This window comes from Fundulus heteroclitus, chromosome 22 (assembly GCF_011125445.2).
Source record: "Fundulus heteroclitus isolate FHET01 chromosome 22, MU-UCD_Fhet_4.1, whole genome shotgun sequence".
NCBI lineage: Eukaryota > Metazoa > Chordata > Actinopteri > Cyprinodontiformes > Fundulidae > Fundulus > Fundulus heteroclitus.
Window position 1 is genome coordinate 33,469,221 of NC_046382.1, and position 22,588 is coordinate 33,491,808.

At 39.5% G+C, this 22,588-nt stretch overlaps 2 protein-coding genes across 5 annotated transcripts in view; one reads left to right on the top strand and one right to left on the bottom strand.

The window, feature by feature from the left end:
* hhat (hedgehog acyltransferase) overlaps positions 1-4,606 on the top strand; it is a 32,546-nt gene extending 27,940 nt beyond the window's left edge. Inside the window, exon 12 of the mRNA XM_012878412.3 lies at positions 4,157-4,606. Within this exon, the coding sequence (XP_012733866.2) occupies positions 4,157-4,242 (86 nt within the window). The 3' untranslated portion in view covers positions 4,243-4,606. The remainder of the gene's footprint in view (positions 1-4,156) is intronic.
* Positions 4,607-8,474: 3,868 nt separating this feature from the next.
* The window catches only part of kcnh1a (potassium voltage-gated channel, subfamily H (eag-related), member 1a), a 90,499-nt gene continuing 76,385 nt past the window's right edge, over positions 8,475-22,588 (bottom strand). For all 4 annotated transcript variants that reach the window (XM_012878392.3, XM_036126441.1, XM_036126440.1 and 1 more), the window contains one exon: positions 8,475-15,281. In XM_012878392.3, coding sequence (XP_012733846.2) covers positions 14,412-15,281 — 870 coding nt within the window. In that variant the 3' untranslated portion in view covers positions 8,475-14,411. The remainder of the gene's footprint in view (positions 15,282-22,588) is intronic.

Consider the following 22,588-nt stretch of genomic DNA (forward strand, 5'->3'; position numbering starts at 1 on the left):
GCACTAAAACATTCAGATCAACCCCAGCAGTGAAATGTCCGCCTCGTTGGCTCTGTGTGGCCATGTTGAGAGGAGGAAAGCAAAGGTCGGTATAGGATGGCTGGCCTGGAGGTTGTAAAATACTGTACAACCATCACCTGTTAGTATAGCATATATGTATTCTTACCAGCATGTCGTATAATTTGTTCTATTGATGTAGACTGCAAAAAGGGAACTAAAAGTAAAGTTTTCTGTTTGTTCTTGATTTGTGCAGCCAAGTTTAAATGATCTGCCAGTGGAATAAAATGTTTGCTCTTGAAATAAAATGATGGATGTGAGTTGTTCCTATTTTAGGTGCAGTATATCTAACTACCTTATTTCAGGGGTCAAAATACCCATTCCTTTGGCAGATAATCTTATTTATCTGCTCAAATGAAGGAGAAATACACCCATTTCAAAAACATTTTACCTTTAGTTCCCTTCAAAGGCTTCATTGAGACTTTAGCTGTCTGTGGCTTGTATGTTGTACAGTGTAGTCGTGCCGTGTACCTATGTGTAAAAAGTCTTTTAAAATAAAATCAATTAAGCGTTTATCACAGTAGCATAACTTTAAAGCTGTAGTGGACAATATTTCCAGAAATGTAGACAAGAAACGGCCAAGTGCCTTTTTGAATAACTCTGCATGCACAAGACTATCCTACCTGCTCTTCTGCTCCTCAGAGGGGTCGAGTGAAAGAATCTCCCAAATCCACTCTGGTCTCATTTCTTTCCTCTGTGGCCTTCCTCTTCTTCTCATAAACTTAGACTCTCAGCCATTTTCGAAGTATGCAGTGAGCTGAAACTGAAGCTAACTGGATACATAAACATTAGAAGTGCACATGCAAGGAGGAAACTAACAAGGAACGTGCACGCACACTGGCGTTATGTGAGCACGTCACAGTGATTGGCGTGTGGGACAACCAATCCCCCCAGGACTCCAAGCCAAAAGATAATCGTCTATTATACCTTTAATGAACATTTGTAAAACATTAAATAGTCGTTTTAACAAAATCAACGTTACTGTGATTTGTACAATCCTGTTTTGCCAAATGCAAGGCAACAAATGTCTGCTCTGTTGTTCCTTCAACCGATGAGTATTTTTGAGGAAACCATTCATTTGTGAGGAATTTATTCTACTTCTGGACCTGGTTTATTTGATGTTTAGGCCAAATCCAAACATTCTTGTTGTGTAGCAGGGTTCCGCGTAGGAAAGTATTTGTATCGAGGTTTAGCTTGGAAACGGGCATTTCCTCTGAAGGTTAACATATGCTGAATGCACATTGAAACAGCGAAACAACATACAAACACATCAGTCTTTGGTGACTATAAGTAAATGTTTCTATAAATTTTTTAAGTTAAGGTGACTAGGTTTCTCTAACGAAAACTGGGGATGTCTCTGATTTTGTTGAGAAGCTCTGTCTGAGAGTTGGTTTGTTTTGCACGATTGCAATGCCAGTGGGGCGGGGAAGGCTCGTTCAACTTAAGCTCTTCTACTACGTCGTAATTAGCCACGTTCCACAGTTGAAAAAAAAACAACATTAATTGACAGAACTGCAAATTTGCTTTAGTCAAGTTAAATAAAGGTTACAAAAGGGATTTCAGTAAATCTTCAAAATTAATTTAGGTCTTAAATTTAAATGATAAAGATCTTAAAAGGCCCTTACTGGATCCTACAGAACCAGGTCTACAGCATGGCAGGTCTTCCCCTTCACAGTGGGCATGAGGCCCTTCTCCATACACTAGTCTTTTGTTTCATACCAAATCCACTTTGAGTGTTTATGTTGTGGCCTGATCTTAGTCTAACCTTACTAAAGCACTTGGTTAAAGTCCCACTGGAGCTATGTGTTATCTGTGTGCATCAAAAATAATTTCACTATGGTGACAATAAAGATTCTTGATGTTTACTTTTGTGATGATAGTACAGGACATGTTTTTCTGGCATCACTACCGAACAACCATTTGCCATGAAGCTACTGGTTGTTATGGTGACTTTAAGACACCGTTCTTTTAGCTTTAAATTTGAGTTTGGACAAGCTCTACCTTGCTGCTCACTGAACGTAGTAGTAGAATTAAAAAATGGGCCCTTGTCCACCTAATGGCCAGTAGTTAATTAAATGGGCTTCTCTGACATAATGTGTTCATATCCTGGGGAAACTTTTATTAGGTTAGTAATAAAAGTTCTCAGAAACACTGATTAGCCTAAATAGGGCTGGACAATTAACCGCATTTTCAGTATAATCGCAATTTTTAAAAACACAATCTCCAAATCGCAGATGTATGCAATTTTTTGGCTATGTAATAATTAATGGATCAGACACATCCTTTAGGTGTTGGTAATGTGTTTAAAGTGGGTTTGTCTCTGCTTTATGTTTAAAGAGAGTTGCAGCAGTGAGATAATGTAATTTTGTACTTGTTTTAGTGTTTATATACTAAATACTTTTTACCAGAAACTTTCAGGAATCTCACCATAGCATTAAATACTGGTCAAACTGTTTAATACATAGACTTGTTTGTTGGCTGCACTTTAGGTTCAACAAGGTTTGATGTACAACTCAACAAGCTATTCTCTTCAATCATAATATTCTGATTAATAAAAACTGCTAAACTTCTTGTTTAAAATAGTCCTTGTTCACAAACATCTTTATCTACACAGCATTTTTGTTGCTGTTGTTAATGCAGAGAAAAGTCAAAATTAAATCTTATGGTTGAAATAAATCACTTTTATTGGGCAAAGTCACACAGGCCTAAACCTACAAAAGTAAAGAATGATTTAAAAAAAAAAACGTTAGTTACATTTGTTTTAACGCAGTGATGCCAAACAGTTTTTTTTTTTTCCCTCTGGGGCTAGAGGGTTTTTTTCCAATTAGAAACTGACAATAATTTTATTGTGACTTGTTTCCATTTTACCTGCTTAGCAATAAATTAAACATGCAATAATTCAATGAAACATGGCATTAAAAAAAACTATTGTGGGTCCAAAAAAAGAGAGAAAGTCTCAGACATGTGTTTTATTTAAAAGGTGTACTGTTTCCTAACTTTGGTCTATCAACTCCAACAAAAATGAGAAATTACTTAAAACCCCTCGCTGCATTCAGCCAAGTTTAATGAACAAGTGTTGGCCAATCTGTTTTTCAGTAAAAAGTAACTGGGTGTTTGTGGCCATACTTACTATGTTATTAAGATGAAAGAAAAACATGATTAAGAAATACTGTATTGTACCTAACATTTTTAAATTAAGATATACAATTTTCATAGAGAAACTCACCCTTAAAATTACAAAAAGTGCCCATCTTCATTGGCTCCATTTGCTGGGAGGGTTAAATTTGTGCCATGAACAAACTGCAGCCGCACAAGGTTATTCCAAAGGCCACTCTTTGGACACTCCAGTTTTAAAAGGCTTTTTTCTTTTATAGTACTTGTGTTTGTGCTGCGAGCATACTCGTAAAAGAAATGTATTTTCCCCTACTGAATACATGAACTCAAACTAAATATTGGATTTTAGGGACTTTTTCAGTGTGGTATTATGCAACAGCAATAAACAATGGACTAGTTTTAAGGGGTTTACAGCTCTTTACTAAGGGTACCTAGAAAATTGGCCAGTTCTGTGTCACCTTCAAAAATGACCTCTATTTCTGGAAAGCATCAAGCTTCATTTAGTGAAGAAAATAACAACAACTTAACCGAAACGTACAACAAAAACATATTTGGGGCCAAGATGTGGCTTCTCCGCATGTCTGTTATGACCGTTGTTCTCTGTGGAGAAGTAGCTGACAGCTCAGCAGGGCTTTGAGCAGCTCATGTGTATGTGAATTAGGTTTTGACATGAATAGAAAAGAATAGACCCTTGAAAAGCATTGTGGGTGCAGGTGCAGGTTACTGAGATAATTTGGAGGGAGGCCAGTTTGGGAGGAGGCACAGGCGGCCGCCCATACCTGCCTGCTCTCTCTCTCGAGCCTTGAAGAATTAGCTATAAATAGCAATAGAGAAAACAAATGTATCACTGCAGCGAGAATGAGCTGAATAGGATTTGAACTGATCAGTAATTTATATCAAGGAGCAAATTATACAAACAGATCTGTTAAGTACTGTTATGGTAATTGCTTGAAATAATGACTATATTGTTTTCCTCTTGATTCAGGGTGGTCCACCATTGCTCCACCGATGCTTGCTTTCCTCTACTGCTTTGCGCAAGTTGGACTTGAGCGAACCTCTCTCCCATCGTGAGTCACCTTGACTTTCTGCAAGAGTGAGAATCCCCGCTGCCGGATAACCAGAACAACCTGCTGGCTGCAGAGCCGCAGCAACTGGAGCCTCTGTGGCAAACCTGGCTTACAGCCACTTGAGGTGTCCAAACATGACTGAGGTTCGGCCGCTCTCCACGACTTGCAGAGCTGCACAAAATCTGTGTGGAGTTTTCACCGAATGGGATGAAATGAGAGCTGCTGTATTTCAAGGCGGTTTTAATTATACCACGGGAAACCGTAAAACAAAATGTTGGACCCTGGGTCTGTCTTCATTATATGGCTTTGATAAGATATTGCTCAGTGGTGCAGTTAATTGGAAAAATGTCATGTTTACTGCCCTTTTTTAAAAAAAAAAAAATCGCACTAATAGCTGCTATTTATCCCTCAAGCACACCCAGAGTGTAGTGGAGACCAGCAGAAACCTGATCCGGGTTGTGCTCTATAGAGATGTAGTTCTAACGTAGCAGAACCACAGATATGAAGTCAGAGAAATGTATCGTTATATTCCTCTACATTACAGAGACAATGGGAAAAATAAACATCACCAAGCTCAGCTGTCATACAAGTTGTGGATACAGATATTAGTTGGTTCCTGGTAAAAACTGTTAGGAATATATACCTGCAAATGTTCATGTACATATTTGAATAATGACTACATTTAAAGGCTATTAAATGTTTACTGTCACACTATAGAAGTCTTATATGTCCAAATGACAGTACAAAGTAAAAGTTGGCATTTTTTTGTACCCTGGTTGTAAAAATGCTAATCTTAATGCTGACCAAAAAATTACAGTTTGTACTTTGTTTCATCCAATATCGCTTTTATGACCATTATTGAACTCACTAAAACCTGGACTTGATGAAAAACAATATTTCCCATCAGTGATATCTAGTATCAAGCCCTTCATACACACATCTTATAACTTCCTTTAGTAAACATGGGGCTAATTTTAAAGACAACAGGCTGAAATATGGGTTAGCTTGTATCGCTAACAGCTCTTAGCTTAGTAACAGAACAGCTATTAGCAAATCCAGCAGAGTTTTGAGTGTGGAACCAGAACACTAATTGGGTTCTGTGACGTTTCTTGGGATCCAAGGTACCATTGGATCGAAATCTATACCGTTTGCTTATCTTTATTTTTCTTTTTGTGTTCTCAAATCCTCGGCTAGCTAAAGGCTAATTTTAAGAACTTGGCCATGCTTTACTCATGTGTAGTTTTGTTTATTTTAATTCATCCATCCTCTCCATTGTATGGTGCATAAAACAATTCCTCTTAATTGTATAAGAAGGGGATGTGTTGTAATTTTAATGATAAACGTAATTTATTGTTATTGAAAGAAATTCCAAAAATAATGCATCAAGATCAGCGATAACAGTTTCTTTATCAAGTCAAGCGTGTTTTAAACTCATTCTAAATCTTCCACTTTTCAACATATTTTTTTTGGAATACCTTGAATAATTCCTGTTTCATTGTAGGCTATTTGAAGCAGAATAATGCTGACAGACTTATAATTTTATCTCTGATATTGAATAGAATGAGAATACTGGTTAGGCGCTGGTTTAGGTAGGCAGCACAAAGCAATGCTATGTTAAGTTCAATCTGGAAACCTGTTTTTTTCTTTCTTCTCAAACTAAAAACATTTGTGATAGAACTAAAAGTGTTTTCTTCCAAAGTATAAAAACTGTGCATCCTGGCCTTGCTTTGCATCCCGCATTCACAAGTGAAGGCTCATCAGCCCAAGACGGTGAGCCCCTTTCCAAGGCGATGCATTCGAAGCTTCAGGACATTTGAGGACCAAATGGAGGCGGTTACATCACACATTGTTTCTCAGCTAAAACCATTCTAAAATGAAGAGGAGTTTCCCATAGCTCACCACCGTCAGTGTGTGAATGTTGGTATGAATGGGAGAATTTACTTATTACAGTGTGAAGTGCATTGGTGTCCCCGGACTTCATAAAAGAGCTGTGCAAGTGCAAGCCGTTTACCCTTACTCTTATCACCCATTGAAAAAGTGAGTGTAATTAATAATCAAAAAAATGTATATAAACGCTTAGGTGTTAAGTAGCTAAAGAGATTTTTTTTTCTGTAAATAACTGTTAAAGGTACCTCCAGGGTTTAAATCTTCAGCGGTAACTGATACACAGCCACCAGGACTTGTTGTGCATTCGATCCTGTTTGGTGCTGCAGTTCTCAATATTTCTTCCATTGGACTTCTCACTTCAGACGGTTCTGGTCCAGCGAAGATCACTGCACTCATACCTTTGATGGCAGTGTTTCTAATTTCCACATCAGTTCATTTGTACCTACCTTACAGGTAATTGACTCGTAAAATTCTTCTGAGTGCAGCTGAACACGGCTCAAGTCCCTTCAGTAGTTATTGAGCCGTAGTCTGAGTCTATTCCACAGTCAGGCATTTTTAGCCATCAGTATAAAAAGCCAGATTAATCAACATTTTAGCTTGAAATAACTCTGACTAGTGTTTCCTCTTTTAAAACGTTTGTGATTTTGTTTCTATTAAACTTTTTTTTTTTTAGGAATCTCCAACATTAAGCAAATGTTCCCTTTTTCCGCTTGTTTTGATCTTAGAGTTTCACAAACACACTCATCCTCATGCTGTTCAATATATTACATTGAGGGTTCCTTTAAAACAATTAGAGCCATATAAGTCAAATGTGCTACCTTAGTTCATCTAACGTGTTTTATTTCTAAGCAATTATTCATGTTTTGAAACAAACTCGTTTGTAAAAAGCGTGTTGCTCCGCTGAAGCGCGGGCCGTTTCCATTAGCTGATTTCTTTCCCTGGGATTATCACGCCGGTGGCAGTAAGTTGGATCAATGCGAGCAGAGGGTCAGCAAAGAATCCTCTTAAATGAGCACAAAACTGCGAGGTTTATCTGACATAAGAAGCTCAAGCTGAAGAATACACCTGCTTGGTTGCAGCTTCTTAAAGATTAGTGTTTACCGCCAGCAGCGGAGCCAGGAACAGAATGACACGCCTCGCAGGATTCATGTCACCGTGGAAGAGAGACGGGCTGCAGTATGTATAAAATATTTATTATGAAGAGCACAGTATGTCACATTTCATAACAAAGAATTCCCGTTGTGCTTAAAATAGTACATTTCCCAACACAAGATGTGTTAACACAGAGGCATGTGCATAATACATACACCAAATTTAAACTTTGCTCTTCATATAGAATCCTATCATTGCTTTATAACTTGTGCATATGTTTATATCCGTTTCTTTTCTTTTTTTCTTCTTTTTCATTTTTATTTTAGGCAGCTTTCGAGAGCCGACTACAAAAATAGATCTTTGTTCAAATCGTTTCAGTGGAGCGACAGTAATTTGGATCATGAACGCTGCTTTTCTTTCTGCAGGCTGGAAAAAAACAAGGGAGTTACGGGGGACATTAGTACAAAGGCACGAGTTTGCATGCTTCTCCAAGGTAACAAGTCCAGTAACGTGAAGGGCCAATGAGATGAGTTAGTGCAGTAGTTTAAGCATTTCTGTCACAAGGTGTTTTTCTAAATGTCGAAGCGCAGAGCTACATATTGCTTTCAAGGATCTGAACTGTGAAATATTTATGGCCTTTGAAACAAGAGTGTAAGAGATGGTTTCCTCCACAAGCCATTTCGGGCCTTTTGGACTGCCTCCAAATAGTAACGCATTCTGAGCTTTAGCTAAAACAAATGCACATTTTACAATCAAAGCAACGTGACTTCATCAGAATCCAACAAAACCAGGCGTCGTTGGACATGTTCTATTAACATAACATGAAAGTACATATTCAAAGTGATAATATAAGATAACCATTGCAAATGTCGACCATTTCATTCATCTGTGTCAGTGGTGAAACAAAAGCAACTCGAAAGAAAGTCATTCACATTTTTCAAAGTACAAGAAAAGATCTGTCGTAAAAAATAAATATGCTCTCAGCTGGATCGGGACAAAAAAGAAAGGTGAGGATATCACCTCCTCTGCAATATCCGTAAAAGTTCATGTTGTCGTTTCAAGTTCAGACATTCAGAGATATACAGTTTCAACCTCATGACTTGAGGTTTCATCTTAAAGCTGTCATTATGAGACTGAAAATCCACCCAAATAGTAATCCTCTGATGTTACAAAACGGTCTCATTTACAATCACTTTTACCACCAATAAAACCATTTTACAGGCCCAAAGAAAGAAGGCCATCTTTGCTTGAGCTACGTTTTTTTTTTTTTTTTTAAATGGTCCTTTTGATGAATGGGAAGGTGAAAAATCAGGACCACTTAGAAAGATTTAATCCTGGAATGCCAGAGCTCATCACATTGACAGGAAGCAGAGGGGAACCAATAGCCTGGCTTTATTCAGTGTTGTTATTCAGGAGTGTTGCATAGTAAGACGTTGGTGTCAGGAGGGAACCTATCGACGGCAGCAGGATTTGGGTTCTGAGTGGTTCTCCTGTAATGTGCAGAGGGAATTCCTAATGTGTAGGAGTCGAGTTTGTGGGATGGCGAAACGTCTTTAACTGAGAAATTAAATCAGCATAAATCCAAATAAGTCTAAGAGTGAAGAATTACCTCTCTCCCGGGTGGGCATTTTCATAGCAGGTCCTTTTTTTGGAAACAAACTGACCTTATTTCAGCTTTCATATTGAGAGAAGCGATATGTAATGCCTTCCTTCTTCACAGAGGTCTCTGGACAACTGTTTCTGCTCTAAATATGGTTTAGCAGACCTCGTTTTCTGTGGCAGTAACTAATCAGATGGATTGAGACTGCTTAGGTGTCTGATTGAATTTAATTTCCTTAAAGTAATTTGAAGAGAGTGTGGATAAGATGCCATAATAGTCCAGCCCATGTGGGAAATTTCTGCCATATCAATCAGTCTCACATTCGGGCTAGCCTTAAAAAAATTTACTTTTTTGTGATGCACTTTTAACCCTAGTTGAACAGATGCTGCATGCATGTTCTCACCGCTCAAAGACAATACGATCCGTGCCTAGCAAAGGTTTTCACACCCCGAGAACTTTTCCACGTTTTTGTCAAGTCATGAACACAAGCTTCACGGTTTTTATTGGGGTTTTATTTTATAGAGCCACACAAAGTAGTGCATAACCATGTCGTGGTAGGAAAACGATGCATTGTTTTTTACCTTTTTGTTAATAAAATCTGAAGGAGTAGTGCGCAGAGTAAATTTATGGAGAAGTTCAAAGCGGGGTTATGGCATAAAACAGTATTCCAGGATTTGGACATCTAAAAGAGTGCTGTTGAGTCCATTAAATGAAAACTGGAAGATCAGGGCACGTGTTAACCTACCGAGGCATGACTGCTCAACCTAAACTGACAGGCCGTGTTTTAGGAGAGCATTAAACAGAGAACTCTGTAGAAATCCACAGCTCAGGTGGGAGAGTCCGTTGATACCACAACTATTGATCGTGCAAAAGAAAAAAAATTGACCTTCGTGGACGAATGGCAAAGAGGAAAAAATATTTTTTAAGAAAGCAACAAAAACTACAGTTGGCAGCTTGTTACAAGCTGTAAACGATAAACTTACTGAGCAAGATCCACCTGAGCGTGTGGGACAAGGCGCTCTGGTCAGATATGACAGGAGTGTTACATTTTACGGCTTACGTGTGAATCGCTATGTGTGGCACATCACCCTGAATGCACCATCCCCATGGTGGAGCGTGCCGATGGCAGCATTACTCTGTGGGGAGGCTTTTCTTCGTCAGGGCCAGGGAGGCCGGTCAGAGTTTTCTGAAAAGGTGCACGGAGCTAAATGCAGCACAATCCCAGAAGAAAAACATTTAGAGGCTGCAAAACACTTGAACGTCAGGAAAGGCTCCCTAAACCGAGTAGGCAGAGCTGCCATGAGATGGTTTAGATCAATGTCCATATGTTTATATTGCTTACTCAAAGTGCAGAGTGCTGACCTAAATCCAGTTCACGAGGGGGGACAGGCTGGGAGTTCTCCACCCAATCTGATTGATCTTGAGTTACTTTGCCACAAACAGACAATTTTTTTTTGTCTTTAGACGTGCAAAGCTGCTGGAGACATACCCCTAAGGAAACGCAGGATTTTTTTCAAAGTATGGCTAGGCTATCTGATGGGGGTGGGAATGTGGTTTGCCGTGGGGGGAAATGGGATCATTTTCCTTCCACTTCACATTTTGTGCGCTGCTTTGTGTGGGCTCTATTACACAAAAACAGCAAAATTCACTGAAAATATTTTTATTATGAGGGTACTATTATTAGTATCATGTATTATTTAAAAAAACTTTAGTAGATTTGTCCCCTAAGGTTAATATTTGATGAGCCAAAATAAAATGGCAAGATGCTATTACTACATACTAAACATCAGACATCCTCATTATTTTTGCAGTAGATTTCACTCCGAGGCAACTTATTAAACGGACTCTTTTTCGGATCTGTCAGGATGTGCGTGTTAATCAGCAAAAGCTTGTGATATATACGTCTGTAACAACCCTAATAAAGGGCTTAGGATATGCTAGAAACGATTCTGCCGCTTTTATCACATTTTGATCTTCTACATAATTCTTTTCCTCCTCAAACTTTTCTAAACTCCGCCGCGATGCCATCTGACCTCTTTTCCTCTCGCTTTGATTTATGAACTCTTTACACATGATCCACATCTTTCTAACTCATTTGTGGTCTGAGCGTGGGGCACAGCAAGAAGACGTCCCCGCTGTTTCTACCCAGCAGCTGGATGGTAGAAGCAGAAACAGCCGCCTCAGCACCAGAAACAGCCCTGGCACCAAACCAAACAAGTTCTCGCTTCTGTGTTGACTTGCCCGTTTATTTATGCGGTCTGAATATTTAATGAAAGTGGATGCAATGGAACCTCGGCATGCTTTTCCACTCCGCCGTGTCCATCTCAGCTCGCCTAGTGCCTCGTTAAAATGGAAAAAAAGAAGAGAAAAGAAACCATGCATGGAACATTAAATACCCATGTGGAAAATAAATGTGGTCACATAAGAATACTTTAAAAGTGAACTGAAGTTGGATCCAGCAAAAATGTAAATTACAAACCAACTCAAAAGTATTTGTTAGGAGCGTGTGATATATTACAGATCTGCCACTGACTACAGAGCATCTATTATGGGTTTCATTATGTGCCAAAAATGGCAGGATTGTTCAAAAATTCAACACATTTGCTAATTAATATTTAACTCTCTTCCACTTGTCAATTTTTAAAGGGTTTTGAGTAAAGGTTTAGCTCATTATTCTACATTAAAGGCTCAACATGTTTTATATATTGCTTCTTGGCTCTCAATTGTTTCACATTTGATGAATATGTTTTATATGAACCGAATTAAGTCTCTTTTTTTTACATTCTCATGTTTAAAATATATCTATAGTTCTGTTATGCATACTTTTAAATCTTTGTAGTTATGCAGTAGAGTATAAAATGATAGCGTTTGTTGGTGGAGCCACTCAAAAGCATAGTCATGCTGCCAATGAGACTCGTTTATCAGATTACAAGTAAGAAGAAAACCACCATTAAGCGGATGTTAAACATACTTTTCATTAAGCCCACATATGTAATAAAAACGTTTTTAATTGGTCTCAAGAACACCAGTCTGTGTGCAATTAATCTATATAATGTGTTTCACTTAGTGAATCGAGTTAATGAATAATATTCTAATTCACCAAGCGGGTCTCTATAAAAAGACAGTTTGGAGCTGTGTGGAGTTTAAGAGTAAAACAAATTTCTACACTATCTCCACCAAACAAATAACTATGTCAAATTAAGAATGGCTGGTAATAAATTCAAGCTCCGATTATGTTACAGTAATCCTCCGACTTGTGTTTTGGCAACAAGATACAGTGACGGCCGGGTGCAGGCTTAAAGTAAAATGGACAGAATCATTGCTGTGGCGTCTTTATGACTTTGCACGGTTAACAATAATTCTGGGATATGTACATGACCCTCGTTTAATATCAAATATAAACATGTCAAAATGTAAAGTCAACATGCTGCATCAGTGGCAAACAGTCGTGCGTGCTCTTGAAGTTTGTAATGCTGCTCATGTTCTGTTTTGAATTAGTCATCTAAAACCAAATCGATCCATAAACTGTATAAAACCATTCACGCCTTTGTGTTTCTGAGTATCGCACATTAAATTGGACTTAAATCTTCCAGGTTTATTTCCATTAAGGGTTGCCAAAATTATTTGTATTTGCTAAATGCCAGAATAATCGGTTCTTAAGATGACTTTCTTCAAATTCAATAGAGTGCATAGATTACAGGCATAGTACTAAGATTACAATGCCTGTGAACTATTTGTGAAAACCCAAATGATGATGTCATGGCGTTGTAAGCTGCTGATTGGTTGATTGACAGTCACTGACTGAAACGGAGGCACAGCTCTGTGTGTATTTAACGCCTCAAACACATGTCTTCCTAATGAGCTATGCCTGATTTCTTTTACATGGGAAAAACAAATCGGGCAAGACATCAGGAAGGGATCAGACCTCCATTAGCAATAAGGTCATATCTGGAAGAAAATATGGCATTTAGCAAATAGAAATAATTTGATGATCCTAACTGACCTAAGGCATGAACCGTTATCTCTGATTTAATGTCAGACAGTGATGAGAAAACAGCTTTGGTCACCAGCTAGTTTGGAAGTAGACGTCTTTGAGTTGTCCGTCAAATAAAATTCTGCATTTTAAACACACTTTTAAATCTGGTGCGTCTGTGCTCAAAAAGACCAAACTAAAGGCTTTGCCTTTATTTATTAAAATGGTAAAGATACTCGACGGTAAAATAAGCACTGTTCTATAGTTTCATGAGAAGCTGATCTTAGCTTTCTTCATAACAGGTTATATATCCAACAAAAAGGAATGAGATGTAAGTATTGTTTTGAGGCATGGAATGATTTCTGCCCAGTCATAATAAAGACCTTCAGAGGGGGAATTTAAGAGACATTATGGACTATTGGACAGCAACGCAATGTCTTTTGATTTTTCTAAAATAACGAGAATCATGCAGAACTAGTTGAGCTTGGAAAGGAAACATGGACCATGCATTGCAGCAGCGGGTTTAAGCGCTGACACTTTAAGTAAGGGACTTACTATTATCAGATGCAGGTTTATCCAGTGGGTTTATGCAACGTTATGTAAGCCTATTTTTGGATAAATACATGTCAGCACATATTATTTTAGGAATATTGTACCGGTGGGCGTTCCTTACGATGCTCATGAGACTTCCAAAAGAAGGTAAGGCGCAGAGCCCACAACAAATGCTGCAGCCTCCATCATCAAATTACTGAACGCATCCCCAACGGTAAAAACGCATAACCTTCCCAAAACAGCGGATCATGTATATGGCTGCAGCATTCCCAGATGAGATAAACAAATGCTAGGCTTCAGCAAAGATGGATAACTTCCTCACTGCAGGCTCACTAGTTAGCATTTAAATTCATTTTCTATCTAGCACATCCATTAGTGCTTTATGTAAATGACATTGTAAGCTCTACTAGAGCATGTTTTTTTTTCTTTTTGCTGCAAATCAGATTGGCCGGCCAGAGTCATCTGTTGTATAATTCATAATGATCCCGGCAGATTTTAATAAGAAATATGTCTGAGGAAATAACTGTGAGGTCGTTTCAACATCTGGATAGTCTGCTCGTTCTGACTGAAATAATGCAAATGACTTGCTGTGCCGCCTCAATTAATCAAATATGGCCCCCTTCTGCAGTGAGAGGTACACATCTATTTTATATGACATGCAAAGAGTTTCATACGAATGATTCAATAACAAACCAGCGGGTCATGCTGCCTCCATTGGGGCATCCCAACAGTTACGATTCTGCAGTAGGTTCTGCGGCTGAGATAAAAATCAAACTAAGCACGTCATTTTTTCCAACATGGCACGGTGGAAAAATAAATTATGTACAAACTTTTTCTGTCATTTGTTATGTAACCCTTCAAGCTTTCAGTGCTACGCCAGTGTTTTTTAACGGTCCTGCGTTAACTAGCAGGCACACCTCAAAGGTCGGGCGGCGCTCGCAGACCGCAGTGACGCCTAAACACGCACGGTGTTCCTCGCACTGCCTCAGCGATCCAAGCAACCGTAACATTACTGGATTCCAGCTGAGCTCATGGATTGCCGTTACCTGATGAGCCTTCCGTCCTTCCTTCATGAAAAAATGTCCTCTTTGTCCAGCTCCGGTGAGGCGGGCCTGGAAATGTCAAAAAGAGGCTGCTCGGAACCAGTACTCGATTTCCTGGCTCGGAGGAGGTTAAGTGCTTCAGCGAGTTGCGCCTCCAGGCCGGACATTCGGAGGCTCAGGTTCTTGATGTCCTCCTTGAGCTCCAGCTTGAGCTCCAGGAGCGAGGCCTGAAGAGTCTGCTCTGGGATGGGGTAGAAGGCATGCCTGGTTTCTGGGGGCTGGGCAGGACTGCGGTCCTGAGGAGTCATGCGGAACTCGCCCACTTTGTCCAGGCGTAGGTCACTTTTGGTGATCCCGCTATCACACGAGTCCGTCTTCTTCAGGGTCGTGTGCGGCTCGCGCTCGGCGGTCCGCTCTGGTAAAGTCTCCATGGACTCTGCTTTGGCCACCTTGTTCCAGTTATCTGCTTTGGCCATGGACTCCTTGAAGCGGCCCCAGCCTTTGACTTTGACCGGCTCAGCAGGTCGGCACGCTGCCAAAGAAACTGGCGAAGGCACCTGCAGCTTCGCCTTGTCTGCCGACGCGCAGCTGACCGGCGTCGAGGGCGAAGGGGCCGAGGAGGAGGGCGTCGCCGGGCTTTCCGTTACCGTGACGATGCTGGTGGTGGTGACAGGAGCTTTGGCCATCAGTACGTCCACGTAGACCGGACCTTTCTCAACGTCCTGTTCGTTGAGTTCCTGTTTCTGGGTCGCCATGCGGGCTTCCTTCTGCTGCCGGAAGCGCTGGAAGAGTTTTCGCACCGGGTGGTCTGGAGGTAGGTTCAGGGGGGCTTCGTTTTTCCGCCGTTGTCGCTCCTCCTCCTCCCGCTTCACATCACTGATCTTCCGGAAGACAATCTACAAAAGAATGTATAGAACTTGTGACAACCAGAATAATAAGCGTCACGTAATTTGCACACATCCGCAATATAAACAGTTTTAAACATTTTCACTTTCCCGTGGTAGAAAACGAGATGTACTACTGGCTCTTGGTGGAATTTCTTTTTTTTAAAGTACCCCGTGAGCTTTTTTCAATTTTGTCAAGTTACAAATACAAACTTTAATATTGTTTAACTGGGATTTTATGTGACGGAGCAACTCTAAGTAGTGTATGATTGAGAAATGTCTATAGATATGTATAGCTGGTATAGACTTTAAAAATTGGCTCATCCTCAGTGGGATTTGAAGGGTAGGGTCTGGGGACGTCAATTTTAAGAGTTTCAAATGTGTTCATTAGTATTTAGATCTGAATTTTGATATGTTTTGACCCAAACCAATCTTTTCTAGCTCTGTCTGAAGATTTTGGGCCCTTGTCTTGCTGGAAGATGATGTGCAGTATTAGTGTTCCACCCCGCAGAGTTTTCTATGCAGGCAAAATAAATTTAGTGTGGGTCTTATTTCACTGGTGCATCTTCCTCCACATGTTTGCTGTGTCCCCTTCATGGCTTGTGAAAAACTGGACTCGTTGTGGCCTTCACTCAAAAACGACCTTGTTATTGCCATGTCTCCATAAAGGCCAGTTTTATGAAGACTTATAGTTGTGTCGACATATTATGCCACCTGATCTGTGGATATCCGCAGCCTCTCCTACATTACCCTGCACCTCTTTGGATCATGATCAAGCCAATTTCAAATAATATTTTAGACAGAGCTGTAGTGAATACATACAATACAATACAATAGCTCATTAGGGAATAAAACATTCATCCGTAAGGATTTCGTTACATTGTCGGGTCTGGATTTTCTATGTGTGATCTAAACCTGGATGACTATAATAATAATAATAATAATAATAATAATAATAATAATAATGATTGTAACATCCATTTTTAAGAAATTTGTCCTCTGCATTTAACCCATCCCCTTGGGGAGCAGTGGGCTGCCACTATGTGGCGACTATGGGTGAGTCCAGTGCTTTCTCTGAGCTTTTGCCACCTGACTGCGCATACTCTAATTCTCCAAGGACATCAGGTCGTGGAGGAGGGATAGCGACTGTTTACCAGACAAACACTCTGTCACATTAATCATATTCTATTCTGACTTGGAGTCGAGTTTATTGGAGCTCAGGTCCGTCGCCCCCTGCGGGTGTTGTGCTACAGACCAGCTAAGCAGCAAAGACTTTCCTGAACTCTTAGCAGACATCATGCCAACATATGCCAGAGTTTAATTATTGGAGACTTTAATATTCATGTTTGCTTCACAGCAAAATACTTTTTAAATCCTGTTGACTCTTAATTGTGTGGTCCTTGTCCAGTCCTTCTCAAGAACAAGGAGATACTCTTGACCTTGGTTTATTTCATGGTTTTACAGCTTGTAACTTGGAAATTGTGATGCTGTGTTTTCAGACCTGTTTTAATTGCTTTTATATGGTAAAATCTTTTGCGGTGGCGCTGTGCTGTCGTTTTATTAAATCCTCTGCTACTGCTCCTTTTTCGGCAGCTTTTAATTCATTCATCAACTCGCCAGAGTCTTTGGACTTGAATTCAGATGTTGAGGATTCATCTTCTTGTTTTAGGACAACCTGTCAGATTTTACTAGATGCTGTGACGCCGTTACAAATAAAAGTGTCCAAACCTAAACCAGAGACTTGGATGAATGAAGTTACCTTGTACTGCCAGGCGTGATTGCACGAGAGCAGAAAAAATGGAAAAAGGACCCGGGGTCCTGAGTTTGATTTCCGATGCTGAGGAATTCATTTTTAGGAACTGTGAAAGCTGCCTCAAACCAAGCACTTCTCAGATATTGTTGCCTCAAGCTGTGACGATCCACATATACTTTTCAAAGTTGCAGACTCTGTTCTTCACCCCGCACAATCAGCCTGTCTGGAGTCCTCGACTGAAGAGTGTGAGGACTTCTTGAACTTTTCTGTTAAAACGGCTGGGAGCATTAAAGCTTTCATTTTTCCTTCTCCCTATGACACTCCCGTCTCTGTTACATGCTCGGCTATTTTTGACCGCTTTGAGCTTGTCAATCTAGTCTAATGAAGAGAGATAATTGGCCATATGAAGCCCGCTGGGTCTCCACATGATCCAATTACGTCTCCTCTTTTAAAAACAGTTTTCTCCACCCTGTCGCCGCATGTTCTTTATACAGCAGTTTAGAAACAGGAAGTGTTCCTTTGAGTTTTAAGCATTGCAGTGGTAATACCACCGATTAAACAGACTGGCTGAGACTCTCGTTTCTCATTTTAGGCCAATTTTTAACTCCCTTTCCTCTCCAAGATTCTGGAGAAATTGTGTATCATCAGTTGAATGCTTTCTTTGATAAGAACATGGTGTTTGTGCTGTCCCAGTCTGGTTTTAAACCCCACCATAGTACTGAGTTAGCACTCGTAAAGGTTTTAATGATGTTCTTTTAGGCACAGATGCTGGCCCCTGTGTTGTTTGGATTAATGATTCCAATTTAAAGGTTATTAACATTTACTGGTGGCAAGTCTACTTCAGTCTTACAACTGACTAGACATCTATCTTTTATGGTAAATAAGTTTAGTAATTGTTAAGTAATACACCCAATTGCTAGTTATAATCATTAAAGGCTGGTAGCCCTTAATCACAACCATTTGAAACATTTTTCGTTGCAGCTTTCCTTTGATTAGAATAACATTATCAATGATCATACCCAATTATAATTATTAATGATATTCATAATCAAAAAGGTTGAATTGCAGAACACAGAAAACAACTGAGCATTTCTCCTATTTTAGCAACATTTCACTGGCTACCGGTTTGTATTTGGATTGATTTTAAAATTATATGTTTGCTTTTAAATGTCTTCATGGTTTTGCCACCCAGGAACTTGCTGACCTGTTTTGTCTGCACACTCCCTTGCTCGCAGTTTTTATCAGTTTTCCGAAGAGTGCAAAGAGGTGATCAAAACCAAAACTATGGAACAAGTTACCTTTACAGATCAGGCAGACTGACTCACTTTGTGTTTTTAAATCTTCTCTTGAAAAAAAACGTTCTTCTCTCTTTAACCCAGTTTGAGATGTTGGATTTTGTAGTTTTATTATTTGTATTTATCTATCTGCTTTTTACGTTACTTGATTTATTGTGTTTTTGCTTTTATTGTTTTTATTTTGTTATATTTTAAATTATTAGATTTTTAGGGTGTGTAAAGCACTTTGGCTGTCTGAGTTGTATTTTAAAGTTCTATATAAATAAAGTTGAGACACCATCCCCGCTGTCAGATATGGTGGTGGCAGCAACATGCTCTGGGGGTGCCCCTCTTCAGCAGGGACAGAGAAGGTTGCAGCAGGACAATGACCCTAAACATAAAGCCAACATATTCATGTGTCAGAATGGCCCAGTCAAAGTCCAGACCTGAACCCAATCCAGAATCTGTGGCAACATCTGAAAACTGCTGTTCGCAAACGCTCTCCGCTTAATCTGACTTAGCTTGAGCTGTTTTGCAAAGAACTTCAGTCACTAGATGTGCAAAGCTGGTAGAGGCACACCCTAAAAGACCTGCAGCTGTAATTGCTGCAAATGGTGGTTCCACAAAGTATTGACTCAGGGGGTCTGAATACTTTTGCACAATGCACTTTTCAGTTTTTCCATTTATGAAAAAGAAAAGAAAAGAAAGCATGTATAATTTTCTTTCTACTTCACATATGTATACCACTTTGTGGTATACAACATGTTTGTTTGTTTGTGGTTGTAATGTCACAATATGTCAAAAGGTTCAAGGGGTATGATTACTTTTGCAAGCCACTGTCTGTTCGGTACGTTTCACATAAAATCTAAACAAAAGAAGTTAAAGTTTGTTGTTGTAATGTGACAAAGCAAGAAAGTTCTGTCTGTGTGAATATTATATATTCTTCACACCGCTCAGCCTTAAAAAAAAAAAGGCTATGTTTCTTTAAGGGGGGGACAAAAACAAGACATCCGTTTGAAGGTCTGTGCTGACTGTAGAGATTTGTCAGGAAAACTGTCAACATTTCAAAGTGTGTGCACGTTGTAAATGTCACTCTTAAAGAAAGCAGTTCCCACAAGAGACACAGAAAGTTCACATCAAGCCTCTGGCGAAGACACACAGTAAGTTTACCAGGCGGCTGCTTCTGCATCTTTCAAGACGCTTAATCTTGCCTGTCTTTGAATTACCCCCCCCCCCCCCCCCATTAAAACTAGTTTTAACAGACGAATAACAACACTTCTAAATACATAACCAAATTATGACAGTATGAAAATCTTCCATTCAGCCTCTATTCATTAAACCGCTTTTAAGTCCAACACAATTTCGACAACCGAGTGATGCAGCAGCTATTATGTAAAATGATACAGCGAGTTCTCGTGAAACAGATGAAATCATTGCTAGTGCATATTAACCAAGGCAGCATTATCCAAAGGCTGCAAACAGAAGAAGGCTGAATGAAATGTTGTGTGGCTGAAAGCTCTAAAAATGTTTCAGCTAGGCAAGATTAGCAGAATACCACCTGGATGGTGGTGTAGCCACCAACCTGTCAGCTGATACTACTGCCAGCTTCCAGGAATCAAACTAAGTAAAGCACACTGTGGGCATCATTTTATCTCGAAACAATATGTACGGTCAGATTTATACTTTCAGTTTGGTAGCACAACAAGATTGCTAATAACAGCACTGGGGTTAAAAAAAATAAATCCCCATTAACCTCAGCCTTTTAAACGAGTTCAAAGGAAACTTAAATCGTCAACAAATAAGATTCTGGTAGTTATGATTTTTCAAGAGCTTTACACTGTTTGTATAAAATTTTAAAATTCTCCAATTAATACAAGTTCTCAAAGATTCAGTAAAAGAAAAAAAATCTAAAATTAGTACTGGCCAGTCAATCACACACATTTCTGTGTTTATCTCTTTTATCCCTTTCTGTCCCGCTCTCTAAAGCATAATACTGGGGGTGTACGCTTTGATATTAGCTGCTCAAGAAGAGCCTGGAGTCAGTTGCTTAACACACATAGCTTCTACGCCACATTAAGGCAGATGCGTGACGCTTCTTCAGTGCCTACATCATGACAGTCTTTGTTTTTCGACATCAAAAATATTCCCAGTCGACCAAATTTGTCCTATTTTCTGGGCACAGAAATAGTATAGAAGCTTTCTTTCAGCCACCTGCCCAGCAGTGCACAGCAACAGATGACTGGTCCACGCTCATCCCCACCTATAAAAAGTTTCCCACTGAATCATGAGAACATGGCGGCGGAAATGCGTTCCTCAACATCTTCTAAGTTTTAATTATGACAGTCTTATTGTAGAATATAGCTAGTAACCTTATAATTGACACCAGTATAGCCACCTATGATCAAATTTACCAACCAGAGCCACCTAATTTACTAAATAAGAGGCCAACGTTCATCTTGTCCATTTAAAGCCCACAAAGCTGTGAAGGAACATGTGTTTTTCTGCAAAGCTAAGCTAAAATAAGCTAAGCTAAGATCACAATCTGCTGGTTGGCTTCGTATTATTCTGAGTTTCATTAATCTTCCTAACAACCGAACAAAGACTACATGATGGCAATTTAAATATTGTTCCTTTGCATAGAAAAACACAACCAGGACATCATATTCAGCAAGCTTGCATCTAAATCAAACCTTTCGGGAATTTCTCTCCTTCCAGGTCATTGGCCTATTAATAGAGGGGTAATATTGACAGATGCCAGTGGCTCCACCACTCTTTAAAACAATTAAATACTCAATGTTCAACCATCATGACAGCAGATTTTGGCGTTTTTCAACTTTCTCACAGAAAAAAGAAAAAAAAAACACCTTGCTGTGCGTTTTGGTTAAAGGGCGCGGCTTTAGATGTGATGACTTCATGCTTTCCTTGCTGAGACTGCAAAATGACACTATGGCGTGTGCCCTCGCTTGAATTCAATATCCTCCCTTTTTTGTGCCTTTTTTTTCTGAGTGCCATTAGTCCACTGGTACTAGTTCTGCAGTTTGAGAACAATGATTGAAGAGCTTACGTTAGCTTTTCTTCTCCTATTGCCGCTGCCTATCTTCAAACACGGTGGCAGAAGATAAACCCTGGTTTCCTCATTCATTCCTTGCTTTTATAACTTCTTTAATGACATTAGTCTCTTCCGAAAAGGAAAACAGTTATGTTCCTGTGTTCTCAAAGCTAAAATGTTTTTCTAACTGGTACCTGGATGGCATGTAATCTGCTGGGCTTCTATCTTCTATGCTGAGAGGAAGTCAGTCTCAAGCACTATATGAGTGGAGTATTATGCTCAAGCCTCCAATCCATCTCTCAGTGCACAGTTTCCCCTGCTGTGTGCATTTAGGAAATGCATCGGTGACTAGTGACTTTGATGCAGCAGATGAGATTGCTTTTTTATATGCAGGCAATTCAATCTTGCACTCGCCCTCTCCGGGACAGGCTAACCATATGAATGAGGTGATGATTGGTAGCTACACTGGTGCTGTTGATCACAACTCCTCATTTCTGGATGAGGGTTTGAGAGTAGCTTTGATAAATTGTAACGGATTATGAAACGGTGCTTTTGTGTTATGAACAATGTCCAGTTATGATTTGTATAAATAGTTTGTGAGGATAGAGTTAGCTCAGTACATTCATTTGCTGATTTTGAAGTTTTGAGGTATCATTACGCTTACATGGTAGATTTGGACATGGAAAATCAAATTAACTTTCTTCTAAAAAAACAAGAGCTTGCTTGCAACCACACAGGTACAGCAGCTGATGCTGCGGGAAATTAAAAAAAAAGTGCTCAATTGAAACTTGACTAACCAGCTCAAACCGCTCAAATGACCATGATTTTAAGTGCTTTCTTGAACCCCTTTCACCTCTCATGCAAACAAAAAACAACATAAGAAATTCAGTTGAGCTCTGCTTAAGCACTTCAGATTGTGGTGTCTTGGATGACTGAGAATCTACGCCGACCCAGGCTTATCCTATTGTCTCCAGCTAGATGGCGCAATCTAACGTAATGAATTAATAAGCCATTATAACAGTGGTGAAACTTTGTGAGAAACCAGACAGACGGAAGGATTAGAAGAACATGTATAAAGGACCAATGTTAGAACTTTTAAAGATAGGAAATTAAATCTAAAAATCTAAATATTTTCCCATATTTTCTTTACTTTTTCCATCCTTATCAAGAAAAGAAAAAATACCAAAATCCTTTTCCCTAATATATCCATCACTTTCCAAACTGTGTAAGAACACTGTAACGT